Here is an 18,232-nt window from a genome sequence, read left to right as displayed (position 1 = left end):
TCAAACCAAACAGATTTTTTTCTGTGTTTTGTACAAAAGGGTGAGGCAGGGCACAGGGGCAGTGAGCACATCCAGAGGTCTAGAAGTGAGCGGTGACGCGGTCCGTCTCTAACAGGTCATCCAGGATCTGTGGGGGAGAGGGGCCGTTAGGGGCTGGGGGGGGGCAGGCAGGGCGGGGAGGCAGGGTGTCACTCACAATGTCAGGGGTGGTGCCAATCTTCTTGGCCAGCTCGCTGCGCTCCATGGTGCTCAGGTACAGGTAACGGTTCAGCAGCTCCCCGTCCAGGATGTTGCGCACGGCGTTCTGCAGGGTGCGCCGGTCCACATGCAGCATCCTGGGGGGGGGGGGTGTTAGGCAGTGGGGAGTTGGGACAGACCTGGCCCCAGGTGTCCAGGGTGGCCGGCAAGCTCACCGGAAGGCGCGGGGGTTGAGGCCAGCATGGTGGGGCAGCATGGTGGTCAGTGCATTCTGCAGCATCAGCAGGCGCCGGTAGGTCTTCTCCTGCATGGGCAGCAGGAGCCCGATGCCACCGTCCAGCGTGGCTGTGGGGACACCCTGTGAGCCACGTGCCCCGGCACCACCGGCCCCGCCTCCAGCCTGCCCGGCACTCACCGAACCAGGTGATGTGCTTGTTCTCCCACACGACCGACTTCTTGCTGGGCCCATCAGCAGCGCCCCGGCACAGGGTCCTCCAGAAGGTGTTCACGTGGGCGCCCACGTGGAAGTCCGCCCGCCGCAGCAGACGCATGCCGCCAAAGCTCTCCTTGGCTGGGTCAGAGGAGCCTCTGTTCATGCCCGGCCAGTTCCCACCCACACCCAGCCCCGGGGTCGGGCACGCACTCACCCTCCGGCAGGTACATGTACACCATCAGGTTGCGGTCACGGTCAGACACTGGGAACAGAGCCCAAGTCAGCCCTAACCACCCCCAAAGTCTCGGGGTCCCCAGGCCCCACACTCACCCAGGAAGCCCAGCTGGCTGTTGTCCACCATGAAGTCTACGCTGTACACTTCAAGTGGCTTGGCGTCCTGGGGACAGGGAGGGGGCTATCAGGGTCTGCCAGGGGCCAGGGACCACCCCATGCATGGCGCCAGCCCCCCAGGTACCCGGGACACGAGGCTCAGCGTCTTGCTGTCCTCCTGGTAGCGCAGCAGCGAGATGCTCTTCATGACGTCTGCAGCCAGGATGAAGTTCTTGACACTGATCATCTGGTGGATGTAGAGCTGGGTGTCGATGAAGGCCATGCCCGTCAGCTCGCTGGCTCGCAGGCTCCACAGGAAGATCTGCAGGCAGGAGAGGGGGTGGCCGGGGGTCCACAGGCAGGCGGGACAACAGGCCAGGTGGGGCAGGGACGCACCTTCTGGCCGATGGCTGACACCAGATGGCCATTGCAGTGGCACAGGGCAGTCACGGGCCCCTTCTGCTCCTTCTCGTACAGGACTTTGAACTTGTTCTTGGTCAGGGGCTGGCCAGGCTCAGGGACCACCTCAATCACATCCATGATCAGGATCTGCGTGCAGGGAGGGTAGCGTGAGATGCAGGCCGATGGCACAGAGGCTGACAGTTGGCCTGCCCCTGCCTGCTGGCTCTTACCCGCCCACGGCAGGTGACTTCCTCCCCCTGCATGAGGCAGGTCCCGGCAGCCACGTAGCCCTTGAGGCCCGACACGGTCTCCTCACTGCGCAGTGACACTGTCTTCATGCACGTCACGTGCTCCCACTCCTCCAGCTCGATCCTGCAGAAGGCTGGGTCAGGACACAACCCCTGGCCACCCACCCTGCCCCGCACCAGGCTTAGGCTCACCTGGCGTTGGGGATGGCCTCCCAGCTGACTGGGGAGATGAGCTGGATGGAGAAGGCCTCCTGCTGTGGGTGGATGTACCGGTCATCTGCAGAGACAGGAAGCTGGTCAGGGAGGGACGGCCCCAAGAACAGGCCCAACTTGGGAGTCTCCTACCTCTCTCGATGGTCTCAAACTCCTTCTCCTCGCCCGTCATGCGTGGGATGCGTGTGCACGATGTGTTGGTGCTGGTAGCCACAGCGTACACCTGGGGGAGTGGAGGGTGTCACACATCAGTGGCCAGGCCCCAAAGGTCCCTGTCTTTGAAGGGGGTTCCAACCTTGGACTCCACGTGGTAGGCCACATAGTGGGCTGTGCAGCGCAGCGGGATCTTCCTGACAGGCCACGGGGCATCGTAGGACAAGTAGGCAGGCAGGACACTGATCCTCAGCTCGCCCTGGGGGGACAGAGGGGTCAGGAAGGCCCAGCACCCAGTAAAACCAACACAGGCAACCCCAGGCCTGGAGGCTTCCTGAGGTCAGGCCTCACTCAGCTGGAACATGGGGAGTGAGCCACTGCAGCATGCTGTCCCTTCTCAAGCTCACCCAGGGCTGGGATTTTGGCCACAGCTGTCTGGGCCAAGGTAAAAGCCAGGACCTGAGGGCACTGGAGGCAAAGGATGGCCCACACTGGCCATTCCAGAGTCTGCACAGACAGGTGAGGGGCCCCTGCTAGGGCCCTAGACCCTCCCTCACCCACAGTCCTGGGTGCATAAGCACCTTCATCACTAAGTCCTCAGAGTGGTTCATGGGGTCACTGCTCTCATCTGAGTGACACAAATGCAGAAAGTGAGGCTCAGAGAGGTGAGCACTCCAGCCAATCACAGCTCTTCAGGGGCAGAGCTGAGGTCCCAGCTGACAAAGCAGTGACACCCAGACAGGGGCCCTTGAACCATCCTCCAAACCTTCCTATTAAGTCCCAGGTCTCACCTTCTTGGCCTTGGCCCCCACCACCCCCTGGACTCCCCATCCCATCACCAAAGGCCTCATTTCCAGGTCACAACACCTGCTCCTACCCTGGGCAGCTCTAGCTGGGCACCTACCTGTCTGTTGAAGTACAGGAAGCCACGGGGACAGTTGACATTGTGAAATGGGGCAAAGGAGTCGATGGGGCCGTCAATGCCCATGGGGTGCAGCCGCAGTGCCCCCCGGCCAGTCACCAGGAGCCAGTGGGGTGAGGGGCCACAGATGAACACCTAGGGGGCCGCACCGTGAGGAGGTTGCTGGGGCAAGGTCCCCACTGCCCCAGCCTGGCTCCCACAGTGCGGCCTGCCTACCCCGGAGTAGCCATAAATGTCCTCGAAGTAGCGGAACCGTGCCACACGCCCACGGGCCCCGGCCCCCTCCTCAGCACCACCACCGTCCACCTTCTTCTTGGATGGCTTCGGCTTCTTCTCTCGGAAGTTGATGTTATGGGGAACCTGGGGAGAGGTGCTGTGAGCACTGCACTAGGTCCCCACCCCCAACCAGCATCCGCCCGCCCCCCCCCGGGCCACCACTGCACCTTCTTGAAGCGGACTTTGAGGTTTCCCTGGCCAAGCTGCGAGTCGTGGGCAAAGGCCTCGTAGATGAGCAACTCTTGGTCCACGTGCACCTGGGGACAATGCTGGTTCATCAGGGGCCCAGACAGTGTGGGCACACCGGGGGGCACAGAGGGCGGGCAAGCCCTGGCCTGCGCTCACCAGCAGGTAGGGCCGGCTCTGGCGGCTCCCCAGCGCCACCAGCAGCACCTCCTTGACGAGAGGCAGCTCTCCTTGGCGCGTGGCCTCCTCCTTGCGAGCCTCGCCCTGTGTGGTCGGCTGGCCAAAGGAGCTGTCCACCAGGACCCGCTGCCCCACTGGGAAGTTCTTCACCAGGAACACCAGCCGCCAGTCGGGGAGCTGGTAGACCTGTGTGGGGAGCAGTGGTTTGTGCAGGCAGGGGTGGGCAGCTGTGTGGGCACCGAGTGCTACTCACCTCCATAATCCCATTTTCCCGCACCAGCAGGCACCAGTGGGTAGGCTCAGCCTGGAATGGGGTGGGGTCCCGGTCTGCAGGTGGCTGGCTGCCCCTGCGAGCCTCCTCCTTGCTGGGGCTGAAGAGTGAGCCCGAGTCCCCATACAACATCTCTTCCTCATCATCCACTGTGGGGCTGGGGAGCACACGTGTCACAGGCAGCTGCCACAGTGGCCCCAGCCCTGGATCCCCGGCTCCCCGGCCCCGGCCCCCCGCACACCTGGTCTCTGAGCCCTGTCCCTCTGCCTCTGAGCCACTGCGACCCCCAAGCTCGTCACGGGCCCCACCCATGCGGCTCTCAGTGGTGAACATGCCGCTGACGTCCCGGTACACACACATGGCGATCACCTTGGACTGCTGCAGGGGAGGGAAGGTCTCAGTGATGGGGGAAGGAAGGAAGGAGAGGAGAAAATGTTGGGGACAGTGTGCCCAGGAGTTGGAGGAGGGGCCTACATGGTGCAGCGGGGGCTTGTGCAGCGCCAGGCGGTGGTGGCGGCCCCCATAGGAGTCGCTCTTGAGCAGGAACATGGTGACATGGCCCTCAGCACTCATGATGACCACGTAAGGGTCAGCCACTGCGCACTGCACGATGGGGGACCCCAGGTCCACAGGGATGAAGTGCAGCTGGTTCACTGTGGGCACAGGCGGTTAGTACATGTCACCCATACCCGCCCACTTCCCGCCTTCCCACTCACCCGCCCCGCCTACCTCCTTCCAGCAGGCGGATGCCCAGTGGTGACACTTGCACGATGTAGCGATTGTCCCCGATGTTGCCAGCAAAGACCGTAGGACCCTGTGTGGCGAAGCCACTCGTGTCCAGCTCCATGATCTCCTGCCCAGTCTGCAGAATCTGTGGGCAACCACGGTGAGGCACAGCCCTCACCAGGGGCGCCTCCGCCCGACACACCCCTCACGGGCAGGCCCCGCACCATGGTGGAGTCCTCCCGGCTCAGGATCAGAAACCCGTGTCTGCGCCCGTCGTCCTCTGTCTCAGAGGCGCTGGGTTCCTGCTCGGCACCCTCACCCTTGGGGGTCTCCTCCTGTGAGGGCAGAGAGAGCACAGATCCCACCACCCAAGCAGGGGTGCTTAGAGAGCGGGCAGACACCACAGCTGAAACAGAGCAAGCTTTCCAAGTGCCTGCTGGAGCCCCACTGCCCCAAGGCTGCCCCTGAGCCTCACACAGACACAGTGCCCGGCCACTGCCCTGGCTAGACCTCCTTGCAACTGGGATGCACACACCTGCTCCTTGCGCACTGGGGCAACCACTGTCCACATGTCGTAGCAGCCAGGAAGTTCAAAGGTTGTCACCACCTGGGGCCGGATGCTCTTCTGGAGGGACAGTGAGGTGTCTATACGCCAGGGTCCCCGGGGAGGTGCCACCCCCCCACCCGCTCCCACACACCTGCAGTACAGACAGGGCCCCGTTCTTGCCGTAGCCAGAGCACATCACAATCTCCAGGTCCGGCTCCGGGCTGTTCTGAAACTGCAGGGGTCGAGGTGAGGACAGAGGCCTATGCAAACCACCCCACCCGCTTTCCCAGCCCAGGCACCTCTTCAGACAGGAAGGCAGGCTCGCCCATGGCAGCGTTGGCACAGGGTCCAATGTTGAGGATGCTGTCACACACCTGAGGGTACAGCGGTGGTCAGGCGGGTGGGCTGGCCAGGGTGGGGTCCCCTCTGTGCACAACCTCACCTCAAAGGAGTAAGTGGCTAGCTGTGTGCCCGACTGGGCCTCGCTGCCGTACACTTCAATCTCATCCACCTCATCCTGTGGCACCGACTGGCCACCTGTAGCACACAGAGAACCCTTCTGAGCCGCCCTGGTCACCTGACCTCAGTGCCGGCCCCCTGAAGCGGCTCCTGACCCTCCTCACCTGCCCAGCCCACTGTGGAGTCCACTCGCTTCTTCTTGGATGAAGGCTCTTCCTATGAGGCAGGAGAGCAGTGAGCAGCTGGGGAGGCCCTGCAGGGGCAGGTCCCACAGCAGCCCCGGACCCCCACCTTGTCAGCAGCCTCACGGACAGTGCTGGCTGGGGCCTCCTGCAGCTTCTCCGTGTACTTGAGGAGGAGGGAGTTGCCGAGGCGAGAGCCAAGGAACAGGTACCCAGGCTCCATGGTGACCATCTGAGAGAGGGAAGGTGGTGGGTGGTGAGGGTGGGGCTGGACCCAGACCCAAGCCCATCCTGTAGCCCCCACTTACGCTGCTGGTGAGCACGCTGGCGGCGGCCTTGTCGAAGTGGAAGGCACGAACACTGCGCATGCCGTCGGTGATGAGGGTCAGCACGTAGCTGCAGGAGGTGGGGACACTGAGCTCGGAGCGAGGCTCACGGGGCAAGAGCGGGAGGTGATGACCCTGAGGAGCACAGGGGTCAATGAAGGGGGAACTCACATCTCTCCACCCTTGAGGGAGATGACCATCTTATCATAGGAGATGAAGGCTGCCTGAGCACAGTCCAGGGTGATCCGCACGCCCTCCTGGGTGCCTGTTAATGGGATGGGGGAGTGGTGGCACCAGGCCGACCCAGCAGCCTCCCCCCACCCCTGCCCCAGCCACACTCACGCAGGGGGAAGGCGGTGGTGCCTGAGGTCAGGCTGTTGAGGGCCACACCGTAGGGGGGAACACTCTGGTTCAGGTATAGCAGCGAGTTGACAGCAAAGACCACGACCCCACCTGGAGGAAGACATGCTGGTGGGCAGAGCTCAGAGCACTGGATACCACCCCCCGCCAACAGGCCTCACCTATGGGCTTGGGCACAGCGAGGGCCTGGGTGCAGTCAAAGGGCAGGCTAGTGAGAGACCAGATGACAGGGTGGACCTTCTGCGTGATGTTCAGTGAGATGGCCACGATGGAGCACGTGTCCTGCCGCACAGCCACGCGCCTGGGGCCACAGCGAGTGGTTCAGCCAGGGGTCCCCCCCCTGCCCCCCCCATGAGGCCCACAGCAGAGGGGCCTCACCCAGGCCAAGTCTGGTTGGGCTCAAACAGGATGAGCAGGGTGGGCTCGTAGTAGCCATGCAGAAACTGCAGGTCGACGATGTTGAGAAGCTTCTCGTCTAGGGCCCGCACGTCGATGATGTAGCTGGGCAAGAAGCTGGACCTCTGCCTGTGGGGGCGGGGCTTCAGCACGGGGAGGGCAAAGGGGAATGGGTCTCAGGCACCTCCACCTATACCCACACTTACCCCTCGCCCATGAGCCCCTCATGCTCCTCGGCTAGGCTCTCCCTACGGAAGGGCAAGACCACCAGCCGCGTGCCGTAGATGAGCATGGCTGCGCAGCGCCCGTCGGGGTCCACACGCACCCGTGGAGTGTGAACATTCTGCACGAATCCGTCCTAAGGGTGGAGGGCCATCAGGCAGGCCATGGAGCGGGTGGAAGTACCCCCCCCCGCCGGGAAGCAGCGGGAGCAGGGGCTGGGGATAGGAGGAAAGAGGGGTGGGACGGGGCAAGGGGACAGCATGGCCCTACCCGCAGTTCTGGCTCCTCAAAGTAGTGCAGAGACAATGTTTTCAGGTCATGTGTGCCTGGGTCATACTCCACCACCGAAAGCTGCAGACAGCACATCCAAACCATGGCCCACCCACTGCAGCCCTGCCCAGCCCAGGACCCCCACCAAGCCCACCACCCACCTTGGCATCCTTGAAGCTCAGCAGCAGGGCATCCCGCTTGGCGCCTGCCAGCTGCACGCTAGCCATGGACATGACGTTACCAAAGAAGGAGAAGGAAGCTACCAGTTCCAGCTTTTCCCGGTGTTCCCTGTGGGCCTTTCCCTCTGGGGGAAAGGTGGTGGGTACAGGTCTCATTCCCTCGCCCCCCCCACCCCACCCTCAGGCACGTGGCCAGGATAGCCACCTGTGTGCTCACCTGTGCTCCTGTCACTCTTGGTCGGTGCCTAGAGGAGGAACGGGAGGCAGTGAAGAGTCACACTGCTGGTCGTACGAGAAGTAATCAATGAATAAAGTGATGCAACTACGAGTTGATGCTTCTCATCTCTCTCCCTTCCTTCCTGTGTCTGTCTCTCTCTCACTCACTCTCTCTCGCTCAAAAAAGAAAAAAAAAAGAAAAGCAGATAAAACATGTCTTGGTGGGAAGGGGACAGTGGCCTTCTGTTTTCCCAGGACCGTAGACCAGACCAGCTGGAAGTTTGAGGTACTGGTCAAAAGCCAACACTGGAAGAAACTTGAAAGACTAGACCAGGGGTCCCCAAACTACGGCCCCCTGAGGCCATTTATTTGGCTCCCCCGCCCCACTTCCAGAAGGGGCACCTCTTTCATTGGTGGTCAGTGAGAGGAACACATTGACCATCTCATTAGCCAAAGCAGGCTCATAGTTCCCATTGAAATACTGGTCAGTTTGTTGATTTAAACTTACTTGTTCTGGCCTGACCTGTGGTGGCGCAGTGGATAAAGCGTCAACCTAGAAACACTGAGGTTGCCGGTTCAAAACCCTGAGCTTGCCTGGTCAAGGCACATATGGGAGTTGAAGCTTCCTGCTCCTCCCCCCCTTCTCTCCTCTCTCTCTCTCTCTCTCTCTCTCTCTCTCTCCTCTCTATAATGAATAAATAAAATCTTTTTAAAAATAAATAAAAAATAAACTTACTTGTTCTTTATCTTAAATATTGTATTTGTTCCTGTTTTGTTTTTTTACTTTAAAATAAGATATGTGCAGTGTGCATAGGGATTTGTTTACAGTTTTTTTTATAGTCCGGCCCTCCAATGGTCTGAGGGACAGGGAACTGGCCCCCTGTGTAAAAAGTTTGGGGACCTGGACTAGACTAAGCAAGACAGGAAACCTGATGGGAGGGTTGAAGGACAGGGGACTGAAAACATAGATGCGGCCAACATTTCATAAAAGTGGGCTCTTGTGAGAGCCCACTGAGAACACGCATTCACTGTTGCACTGTATGAAGTCTTTGAAATATAACTAAAAGTTTGTATTGAGAAAAAAGAACCTTCCCTTCCTGCTAGTTCCTAACCCATCCCTACCTTCCTGGTGTACAAATCTCCTTCAGAGAGCTGTCCAAGCTCAGGTGGCCAACACCCCCTTCCGCTCTCCATCCCAGTCCACTGTGCACGCCCCCTCCACCCTCAGCTACTCCAGCTTCTGCACAGGGTGTTCCTACTGCCTGCAGGTCCCTCCACTTGCCATCATTGAGACTAAGTCTTACTCCCCCTCCAAGAATTGATAAAGAAAAAAAGCCACCTCTTACAAGAAGCCTTCCAGCAACCAAAGCACCCCCTTGATTTCCTCTGCTGATGAATTCATTGCACTTCACTTAAAACTGCTGCCAACAGTCTGTCTCCACCCTAAAACCAGCCTGCTCCTTTTGCCAGAATGTTCACCCCTGACCAACTTCTCCTGCGCCGCAGGGAGGCAGCTCTTGGTTAGCCCGCTGGACCCACCCTGCCTCCTTCAGGACGTTCCCTCTGTCCCGCACTTCTTGCACTCGACCCATGTGCTTACAGATGTGCCTTTCTTTACGGGACGGTTCCCCCACCGCGCTGACTCAGGTTTTGTCCACTAAAGTGTCCCCTGCTACCTAGACCGCACGCAGTAACGTGTTTATATCACTTAATTCGTTTAAAAAGCAGAACAAATAGTAAGTATGCACGAGGGCAGTCCCGCGGTAGGGACGAGCTCGGGCGCTGCAGATCAGTGTGCTTCCCCACCCGCGTCCGAACCCGGGGCTCCACGAGCAGCGGCGGGTGGAGGGAGCGGCGGGAGCCGGCGCGGCGGGGGCCTACCTCGGCGTCGCGGTTCAGGCGGTAGACGTAGAGCTGCGAGGTCCCGGCCACCACGAGGTTGCGCTCGCTGTTGTTGAAGAAGTTGCAGTACATGGAGAACTCGAGCCCGGTGGGCGGATGCGCCTGTTTGTAGACGGCGTACATGGCGCCGAGTCCGGGCTGCGTGGGGCCGCAGGCCACACACCGAGCGGGCTCCCGCCACAGCCGCCCACTTGGCAGTTGGAAGCCCGCTCGCGGTGGGCCGGGGGGACCGGGACGGCGGTGAACACGGTCCGGCCGGGCCCGGAAGCTGAGCGCGGAGGTTCCGGGGTCCTGTTGCTGCGCCTGAGCAGTGCGGGGGCGACAGCGGCCCCTGGTGGCCCGGAGGCGCGCGGGGAGGCCTCGCGGCCCCGCCTCTGACTCCGACTCCAGGCCTCCCGAGTGCGTCCGAATTCCCGGGACTCAGGGACCGGCAACGCGGCGGCGGGGTGGAAGCGGATCGGGGGGATTGCGACGGCTCAGGACGGCGAGGTCCCTTGCCTGACCCCAGTATGGTGGGATTAGCGTGCAGGCTCGCCTCCTCCTCCAAGCGCCGGCTCCCTGGGTGAGCTCGGCCAGGCTCGTGGCGTGGGCCCGGCGGGGACAGCTTCCTGGACCCATCCCGTCCCGTCTCTCCTCTGCCAAGGGACCCTCCATCAACCATCTCCACCAAAACCCGGGCGCTGAAGGCGAACAGTCCCCGGCACCTGGGACCACCTGTTTGCCAGTCTCCTGGCCTCCCCGTCCGGCTTGAGGCCCTACCCGCAAGCGCGGCTGTTGTCTTTTTTGTGTGTGTGTGGGAGAGACAGGGAGTCAGAGAAAGAGACAGACAGGCAGGGAGAGAGATGAGAAACATAAATTCTTCGTTGCGGTTCCTTAGTTGTTCATTGATTGATTTTTCTCATATGGGCCTTGGTGGGGGGCACAGCAGACCGAGTGACCCCTTGCTCAAGCCAGCGACCTTGGGCTCAAGCTGGTGAGCCTTGTTCAAACCAGATGAACCCGCGCTCAAGCTGGCGACCTCGGGGGTCTCGAACCTGGGTCCTCTGCATCCCAGTCTGGCACTCTATCCACTGCGCCACGACACAGCATGGTCAGGCCAGCGCTACTATTTTCTCCTGATCTTGCTGTCCCCTCTCCCCTACCCCCCACCCCCAGGGCTGGCACAATTCCTCGCTTCCGGAACCCTGCATCTAAAATCTCACACAACTAAGCTGACCTCTCTCCTCCTCGTGTAGGGAGTCGCCCCAGATACACTGGGACAGGCCTGCGCTTTAGAAATGGAATGTGGAATAGTCAAGAATAAAACAACCGTGGTCCTGAAGCACAAAGGTTGCAGGTTGGGTCCTGGGTCAGGGTACATACAAGAAGAGTAAACCAATGGACCCTGGCTGGCTGTCACAGTGGATAGAGCGTTGGCCTGGCATATGGACTTTAGATTGGACTCCAGGTCAGGGCACAAAGGAGAAGCGACCATCTGCTGCCCTCCCCCTCCCACAGCCAGTGGCTCAGTTGGCCCCGGCCCTGATAGTTGGATAGTTCGTTAGTTCCATCCTCAGCCTCAGAAGAGGTTGGATAGACCCCAGCATATATGAGTCTATCTTTCCCTCTCACTTAAAGATAAAGAAAAATCAACCCATGAATGCATAAATAAGTGAAACAACAACTGATGCTTCTCTTCCTTTCTCTTCGAAATCAATCAGTAAAAGAAATTAACAAGAAAATATAGCCTGACCAGGTGGTGGCACAGTGGATAGATGCAAAGGACCCAGGTTTGAGACTCCGGGGTCGCCAGCTTGAGTGCGGGCTCATCTGGTTTGAGCAAAAGCCCACCAGCTTGAACCCAAGGTCGCTGGCTCCAGCAAAGGGTTACTCGGTCTGCTGAAGGCCTGCGGTCAAGGCACATATGAGAAAGCAATCAATGAACAACTAAGGTGTTGCAACGCGCAATAAAAAACTAATGATTGATGCTTATCTCTCTCTGTTCCTGTCTGTCTATCTCTCTGACCCACTCTCTGTCTCTGTAAAAAAAATAATTAAAAAGAAAGTATAGTCACATTTGAGAAATTGCATGTGAATTGCGTGTTGTGTGCAAGTTGGCCCACTTGCTCATATTAGCAACAAAGCTCTGTGAATCTGGACTGTGGAGCAGTGCACAAAGTAGCCACTTGGGATGCCCAGGCAGGTGTGTGATCCCTGAGCCACACCAAACCCCTTCAAAAGTCCTAAGAAGTCCTGAAGCCAGTCCTGTGAGATTGTGCTGGAGGAGGCAGCCGGGGCAGAAGGCTGACTCCCCGCCTCCACGTCAAATGGACAGTCACTGCACCCACATCACAGGGCACCAGTGATAACTAAGTCCGTGCCCACAGGACGGTCGGGCCGGAGACGGGCACCTGGACAGACGCCCTGACGAGTGAGTGAGCGCGCGTCTGTGGGAGAGAGGTAGCCAGGGCGGGACTGAAGGAGCAGTCTGGGGGGGCAGCAGTAAGTAGGGTGCAGCTCCAACCCAGCCAGAGGGACTGGAGGCTGCAGGACTGGCCGCAGGAAAGCCAGAGTGGGCCCACCTAGTGGACTCTCTTCATCAGTGGAGTTGCCATGGGGGGTGGGGGTGTGTGTGATGGATTGGAGGATGGTCCGAGGGTGCTGGCTGCCCAGAAGCCCCTGAGCACAGCTATTTTGGCTCATCAGGGCCCCAGGCACTGCCTCTTTCAGTTGCCTTTCTTGGTGGGAGTCCCTTCCCTCCCGGCAGGAAGAGCAGGCCAGGCAGGGACAGGAATGTCTTTATTGAAGCTGGGTTGCTGAGGCGTAGGGGAGGGAGATTCTCAGAGGCCTGGGGCTTCTCTAGGGAGGGCTGTAGGTTGAGGCAGGGCCAGGATCCAGACGCAGGGGCCTTGGAGTGGGTGGAAGCATCAGAGGGTGATGTTGTCCTCGTACAGAGACAGCAGCAGCAGGATGGCCCAGCCGCCCAGCAGGCCCACATTGTGCAGCAGGAAGAGGAGCCAAGGCCGCTGGTCCCGCACACTCAGCATGGCGGGGAGCTGAGGAGGTGGGCACCGGGTCAGCCAGCCCTCAGCCCAGTGCCCCGGGCTCAGCCCCCCAGCAGGGCAGACCCCTCCACACCCTCCCCTCCACCTTCCGCCCTGACCATGTCGCAGAGCGCCACATAGAGGAAGAGGCCGACGGCAACAGCCAGGATCCAGGACTCGCTCTCCTCGCCGACGCCCACCGCAAGGGCCACGTAGAGGCCGGCGAAGGCCGTGAGCGCCGAGGCCAAGTTCAGCAGCAGCGCCCGGGGTGCCGACAGCCCAGCGTGCAGCAGGGCAGCGAAGTCCCCTGGGGCAGGTGATTCGGAGTCAGGGCGAGAAGAGTTCAGTCAGGCCAGGCCCCACCCCTCACCCCCACCCAGGCAGCAGCTCTGGGCCGCCCCGCCCTGTGGGGCTTACCCAGCTCGTGCGGCACTTCGTGGCAGATCACGGCCAGCGAGGTGGCCAGCCCCGTCTTCCAGGAGGATGTGAAGGCAGCACCCACGGCCAGCCCGTCGGCAAAGTTGTGCAGGGCGTCCCCCAGCGTGATCATGTAGGGCAGCAGCCTCAGCTCTAGCAGGCGCAGCGGGCATGGGTTGGCGTCAGCCTGGTCGCCACCAAACGACCGGCCCCCAACCCTTCTAAGGCCCCCCCAGGGCTCACCTGGGCTCAGTCTCCGGGGCCGGGGGTTCAGCAGCTCAGGGCTCTCCTCCGCCACCTGGAGGAGCAAGTCCGTGTGGATGAGCCCCCTGGACAGGCAGGGTGAGGCTGGGCCCCGGGTCAGCCTCAGAGGCCCTGGGCAGGCCCTTGTGGAGGAGGGTCACGCCCGGGCAGGGAGGCTCACCAGGTCAGCGTGGGAGCTCTCGTGGGGCTGCTTGGGCTGCCGGAGCTCCCTGGGAGTGAGCTGCAGGGGCACACCATGGCTGTGGCCGCTGTGGCCCGTGTGGCTGCGGGGCTCGTCCTTCGGGTCCTGCAGGGACACCGCTCAGGGCCTGCGACCTCTTCTCCCCATCCGCCTGCCCTGTCCAGTCCCCGCCAGCCCGACTTACCTCAGGGTCCAGGGGCAGTAAGAGGTCACAGAGTTTCTCGAACAGGAAGAAGGCATAGAGGCCGCTAAGTGCCACCAGGAGGCGCCAGGTGGGCTGTGGGTTGTGGTCCTCGACTCTGTGCTCCTCGAATCCGTGCTCCTGGTGCCCGTTGTGCTGGTGCAGCCCCAGAACCTGGGGGCGGGGCGGGGGGGGGGGACGACACGTGCTGCCTCAGGGTCTCCCTCCCACACGTGGAAAAAGAGAGGTTAGGGCTGGGGGAAGGGCCTCAGAGCAGGAGCCCCGGAAGGAGGACCAGGTCCAGGGCCGACCTTAGGCGTCAGGTGCAGGAAGGCGTCTCCGGTGAGTGCGCCCACGGCCAGGCCCAGGAAGGTCTGGATGACGTAGTGGGCCGTGGTGCTGCAGCCGGTGCAGATGAGAAGCAGGAGGCCCAGAACTGAGCAGAGGCAGATGAGCAGGGTCGCCAGGGAGCTGTACAGATACTCTGAGGGCGCCGGACAAAGGGGGCCTCGATGAGAACCCAAGCTTTCAGCCTTCCCAAGGGGAGAGTGTGTGTACGTGCGTGTGGGGGGGTGTCCAGGAGTAAGCAGGAGCTCAGCAGGGTTACAGACATTCAGGTAGCCAGCAGGTCTCCGCTCCTGCTGGCACCCTCAGCCTCAAAGCTCCATCCTCCTCCTCCTCCCTCCAGGCCCCCCTCAACCCCCTGTGACCTCTCTGCTCCACTGTCGCCTCCCTGGGCCGCCCCACTGCCATGCAGCCAGCAGCCCTGGGCTGCACCAGCCAGGCCGGCCGGGGAGACAAGCACTCACTCTCCGCCTGGCTGAGCTGGTTGTAGGCAGGGTAGCTGGGCTGGACGTGGCAAGCCCCACTCAGCTGCTGCTGCAGGAGAGCCGGACTCAGCTGGACCCAGGCCTCTGGGCTCACCCCTGTCTGCTCCGACAGGCCATAAACGGCCATCACCTCCCTGGCACTCAGGCACACCTGGGAGGTGGCAGGATGGGGAGTCAGGGACCTGAGCGGGCCTGGGGCACCCCACCTCTCCCCAGGGCTATGGCGCCCGGGCTGCTCACGGTGTCCCACACGCTGGAGCTGCTGCTGTTGGGGGTGGCAAGGCCGCCCCTCTTTCTCCGATGGTTGTGGTGATCGTGGTCACTGTGGTGGCTGTGGTCACTGTGGTGGCTGTGGTCCCCGTGGTCACCATGGTCACTGTGGTCACTGTGGTGGCTGTGGTCCCCGTGGGGCTCAGTCTCTCTGCCCACTCCCAGGTGCCGCATCAGGGCCTCCAGCTCTGGCGGAGAGGACAGAACCGCAGTCCGTCAGGGCTCCTCCGGCCCCGCCCACCCCAGACACGTGCCCCGGTCAGCAGCCTGCCGAAGCCTCACCGGTCAGTGTGATGTTGGGACTGTCACCCTGATGCTGCCGGAACACGAAATCCACAAAGTACTGGGGGGTTGGCCCGGCGTGGAAGCAGGACCCATTTCCGACACGGTCCAGGAGGGCAGCCAGCACAGAGCCGGGGCTGCCGGGGGCCCCCGCCCTCGCCGCCTCGTCCAGCAGCTGAGGCAAGTCCACCAAGGCCTGGGTGAGGAGGAGCGAGGCCTCAGCTGCATCCCCAGTGCTGCCATCCCTGTAGTGCCCCCCCCGGATGTCAGTGACCCCAGGACCACCGGGAGCAGCCCTTTCGGGGTACTGCCCGTCCCTGCTCACCTAAGCCCTGGGCTGGGCCCTCCCAGGGATTCCTCAGGTCCCTACCCTGCTCGGTGGTGAACATCCATCAGGAGCGCTCCAGCCATGCCCGCCCTCCTGAGTGTCCCCAGACTTCCCCAGGTGCCCTTGGGGACCTGTTCTATCCATCACAGCCAGGCCAGACCGTCTGAGTGTGTCCTCTCTCCTTAGTCCCCCTCCATCGTCCTCAGCCACCCCTGGCCAGCCTGCCCGGGCCCTCACCTCCTCGGTGGTGGGCCAGCAGGTGGTCTGGACCTGAATCTTCTGCAGCAGCCTGCTCAAGCCTGGGGTCAGGGCCTTGGGGTCCCCGAGCAGGGACAGAAGATGGTCAGCTCGGGAGGCCCAGCGGCCTGCCCGGACATCCTCGCATGTGCCTTCAGGGTCGCTGAGGTAAAGGGCCGCGGCCGCACTGAGGCGGGCTATGTGTGTGGGCTCCAGGACCATCCTTGGGGGCAGCCCTGGGTCCTCCGGCCCACCCAGGGCCAGAAGGTCTTCCACAGACAGGCACTGTGGGCAGAGACAGGTGAGCAGGGCCCAGGCACATGGTCCCAAGCTGCTGCTTCCCTGTGGGGCCACCCCTTCTATCAGTGGCTCCCACCGACTCCCCTCAATGACAGGGGTGCATGCACAGAGGGGTCCCAGGTAGTTATCCCACCCCCCGCCCTGTCCAGGTGGTTTCCTTCCTGGAACCACTGTCTGGGGGCTGCAGTGGGAGGTGGCCCTGGAATTTGGAGCTGTGCGTCCCCCATCATGGTCCCCCCCAACCTTGGGGAGGAGAAGGGTGGGCTGGGGGCTGTGGGCAGAGCCAGGGCATGAGGCTCCTTGGTCTCTGCCCGCCTCTTGGAGTTTGCCCAGGCACTTTGCTACCAGCCCGTGGGGTGGACCTATCAGGCGGGGCACTTACCTTTCCACACGGCCCTGAGGCGCAGTGCACACGGGCCGCCAGTGTATTTAACAGGCCGCCCAGAGCCACGCGGTCCAGAGCGCCCTGGCCCGAAGACAACGAAGTCAGCAGGTGAGGAGGCCGGGCTGCCGTCGCGGTGGCCGCCAACAGAGCCGGCAGCAGCAGCAGCAGCAGCTCCAGCTCGTGCCACACGAAGGCCGCCATGCTGAGGCCACCAGGGACAGGACAGGACACGGACACGACTCGCGGGAGTCAGCTGGGACAGGCTGCGCACGGAGAGGGCTGCCCGGGGCAGACTGGGGCTGAGGGACAGGATCTCTCCCAGGTATTTCCTGCGGGGCTCTGTGATTGGCTGTCTGCTGCCGGCGTCGCAGATTAACCATTCCAGGGCAGGCCCTTCCCAAAACAAGGAGCCGCTGCCTGCCTGCGGGGTGAGAACTCTCAGGGGCCAGTGTCTGGCTAGAGGTGAGGGCCTCTCCCGGGTATTTCCTGCTGGGCTTTGTGACTGTCTGACCTGTCTGACGGAGGCATTGCTGGCTGAGCATTCCTGCTGCCGAACCCTCTCCAAACAGCAGCTGTTGCCTGAGGGGTGAGGCTCTGGGCCCCCCTTCCTTTGGACTGGGTGACCTGGGCAGCCAGCCACCTGACTGCTGGCCGCTGGCTCCCCCGGGGGCCTGGGGTGTGTTGCTTTCTGCAGCTCTGTTTCTAGGGGCCGAGGACCAAGATAGGAGAACCTGGGCCAGAGCTGTGTGGATAGCACCCCAGTCCCAACCAGGCGCACCCCCAATATTCCACCCGAGGGCTGATAGATATGTAAATTCCAAACTGCCCTCTTGATGTTCCGCTTATCTGTCAGACCTCACCCTTACTGGACTATTGACCCTGAGACAGAGGAATTCCAAAAAGCTGACAAGCCGCCCCAAGGAGGGGCTTCGGACACACCAGGACTTTTGATTCAACACCCACATGCTCGAAGCCCCCAAGGAGGAGCATTCCGGACATACCAGGAATTTTGCCTCAGTATCCCCTCAGGCTCTCCCAAACACTATGTAACTTGCCCCTAGTCTGTAACCAGCGCTCTTCTCCCCCAGGAGAAGTGCCCGGCAGGGTTCCTTTCTTCCTTTCAATAAAGTCTGTTACTCTGGTCATTCGGACTCCCATGGATTCCAACATTTGGTGCCAAAACCCGGGACAGGGTACAAACTGCCTGGACGATCCCTCTTTGCCGTCCAAACTTACAACCAGGGAAGCAATGGACAGCAGCAGCTCGTCCCGGGCTTACTCCCTGATTCTGTTTGGACGTGTAATTGTAGGTCGATTGGCCGGCAGTCTAACCCTGTCCTGAACCCCTGCTGGACCAGAAAGGTAAGGAGTTTCTCCCTTCCCCTTCCTGGTTGGCCTCTAAATTTCTCTCTAAAAACACCCCTTTCTGGTCGGATGGTTTTCTCTGACACGCCTCACGTTTTGAGGGGTTTGACTTTCAGTCTCAGTGGACTGCACGGAAGACTAGCCAAACCTCTCCACTCTCTCGGACTTCTCGTCCTCGGAGCTCCCTGACAGGTGGTGACGACCTCTATCAGGGATGACTCCCCCACACGGAGATTCTCTCCTCTTGGGACAGTGACAAAAGGCGGGAACGCCCCCTCTTGCTCACCTGTCTCCACTCTGGGCTCTTCAGAGTCTAAGCCTTCTGACCAGACACCTCTAGGATGTCTCATAAAAAACCTCGCCAAACTCAGTCTCTCAGACCTCAAACCGAAAAAATTAATCTTCTTCTGTAACACGGCATGGCCTCAGTACAGACCAGACAATGACTCCCATTGGCCTGAAAACGGGACATTCGATTACAATATCCTAAGAGATCTTGACAATTTTGCCACCGGACGGGGAGGGCATCAGAAGTTCCTTACGTGCAGGCTTTCTTCTCCCTTCTCTCCTGT

General features: G+C 61.3%; 2 protein-coding genes across 5 annotated transcripts; both read right to left on the bottom strand.

Annotated features, from left to right (window-relative positions):
- Position 1: 1 nt before the first annotated feature.
- Positions 2-9,853, bottom strand: CPSF1 (cleavage and polyadenylation specific factor 1). Of its 2 annotated transcripts, none has more exons than XM_066265359.1 (37): positions 9,577-9,853; positions 7,697-7,724; positions 7,462-7,604; positions 7,301-7,381; positions 7,015-7,166; positions 6,791-6,937; positions 6,574-6,713; positions 6,395-6,505; positions 6,224-6,317; positions 6,035-6,122; positions 5,836-5,958; positions 5,709-5,760; positions 5,528-5,622; positions 5,385-5,459; positions 5,237-5,317; positions 5,074-5,163; positions 4,763-4,873; positions 4,542-4,683; positions 4,287-4,465; positions 4,054-4,190; positions 3,795-3,969; positions 3,521-3,727; positions 3,343-3,432; positions 3,116-3,259; positions 2,882-3,034; positions 2,120-2,236; positions 1,957-2,047; positions 1,804-1,888; positions 1,594-1,735; positions 1,358-1,510; positions 1,107-1,283; positions 962-1,028; positions 846-893; positions 614-769; positions 414-543; positions 197-335; positions 2-127 (listed from the first exon to the last, which is right to left on the bottom strand). In XM_066265359.1, exons 1-37 carry the CDS (start codon positions 9,718-9,720, stop codon positions 80-82), a joined length of 4,335 nt encoding a protein of 1,444 aa, XP_066121456.1. In that variant the 5' UTR covers positions 9,721-9,853; the 3' UTR covers positions 2-79. The 2 variants fall into 2 exon arrangements, with proteins under 2 accessions (XP_066121456.1, XP_066121457.1); XM_066265360.1 differs by having other exon boundaries at positions 7,462-7,519; positions 9,577-9,681.
- Positions 9,854-12,357: 2,504 nt separating this feature from the next.
- Positions 12,358-17,874, bottom strand: SLC39A4 (solute carrier family 39 member 4). Of its 3 annotated transcripts, none has more exons than XM_066265371.1 (12): positions 16,293-17,874; positions 15,611-15,895; positions 15,046-15,241; positions 14,734-14,951; positions 14,473-14,644; positions 13,975-14,147; positions 13,667-13,837; positions 13,462-13,587; positions 13,281-13,335; positions 13,038-13,190; positions 12,740-12,927; positions 12,358-12,632 (listed from the first exon to the last, which is right to left on the bottom strand). In XM_066265371.1, the coding sequence occupies exons 1-12, from the start codon at positions 16,494-16,496 to the stop codon at positions 12,504-12,506; spliced, it is 2,070 nt and encodes a 689-aa protein (XP_066121468.1). In that variant the 5' UTR covers positions 16,497-17,874; the 3' UTR covers positions 12,358-12,503. The 3 variants fall into 3 exon arrangements, with proteins under 3 accessions (XP_066121468.1, XP_066121469.1, XP_066121470.1); XM_066265372.1 differs by having other exon boundaries at positions 15,611-15,685; positions 16,293-17,873; XM_066265373.1 differs by lacking the exon at positions 15,611-15,895 and having other exon boundaries at positions 16,293-17,873.
- Positions 17,875-18,232: the final 358 nt, after the last annotated feature.

Source organism: Saccopteryx bilineata, chromosome 3 (genome assembly GCF_036850765.1).
Source record: "Saccopteryx bilineata isolate mSacBil1 chromosome 3, mSacBil1_pri_phased_curated, whole genome shotgun sequence".
Taxonomy (NCBI): domain Eukaryota; kingdom Metazoa; phylum Chordata; class Mammalia; order Chiroptera; family Emballonuridae; genus Saccopteryx; species Saccopteryx bilineata.
Note: the sequence above shows the minus strand (reverse complement) of the source record. Positions and strands in the feature narration are given on the sequence as shown.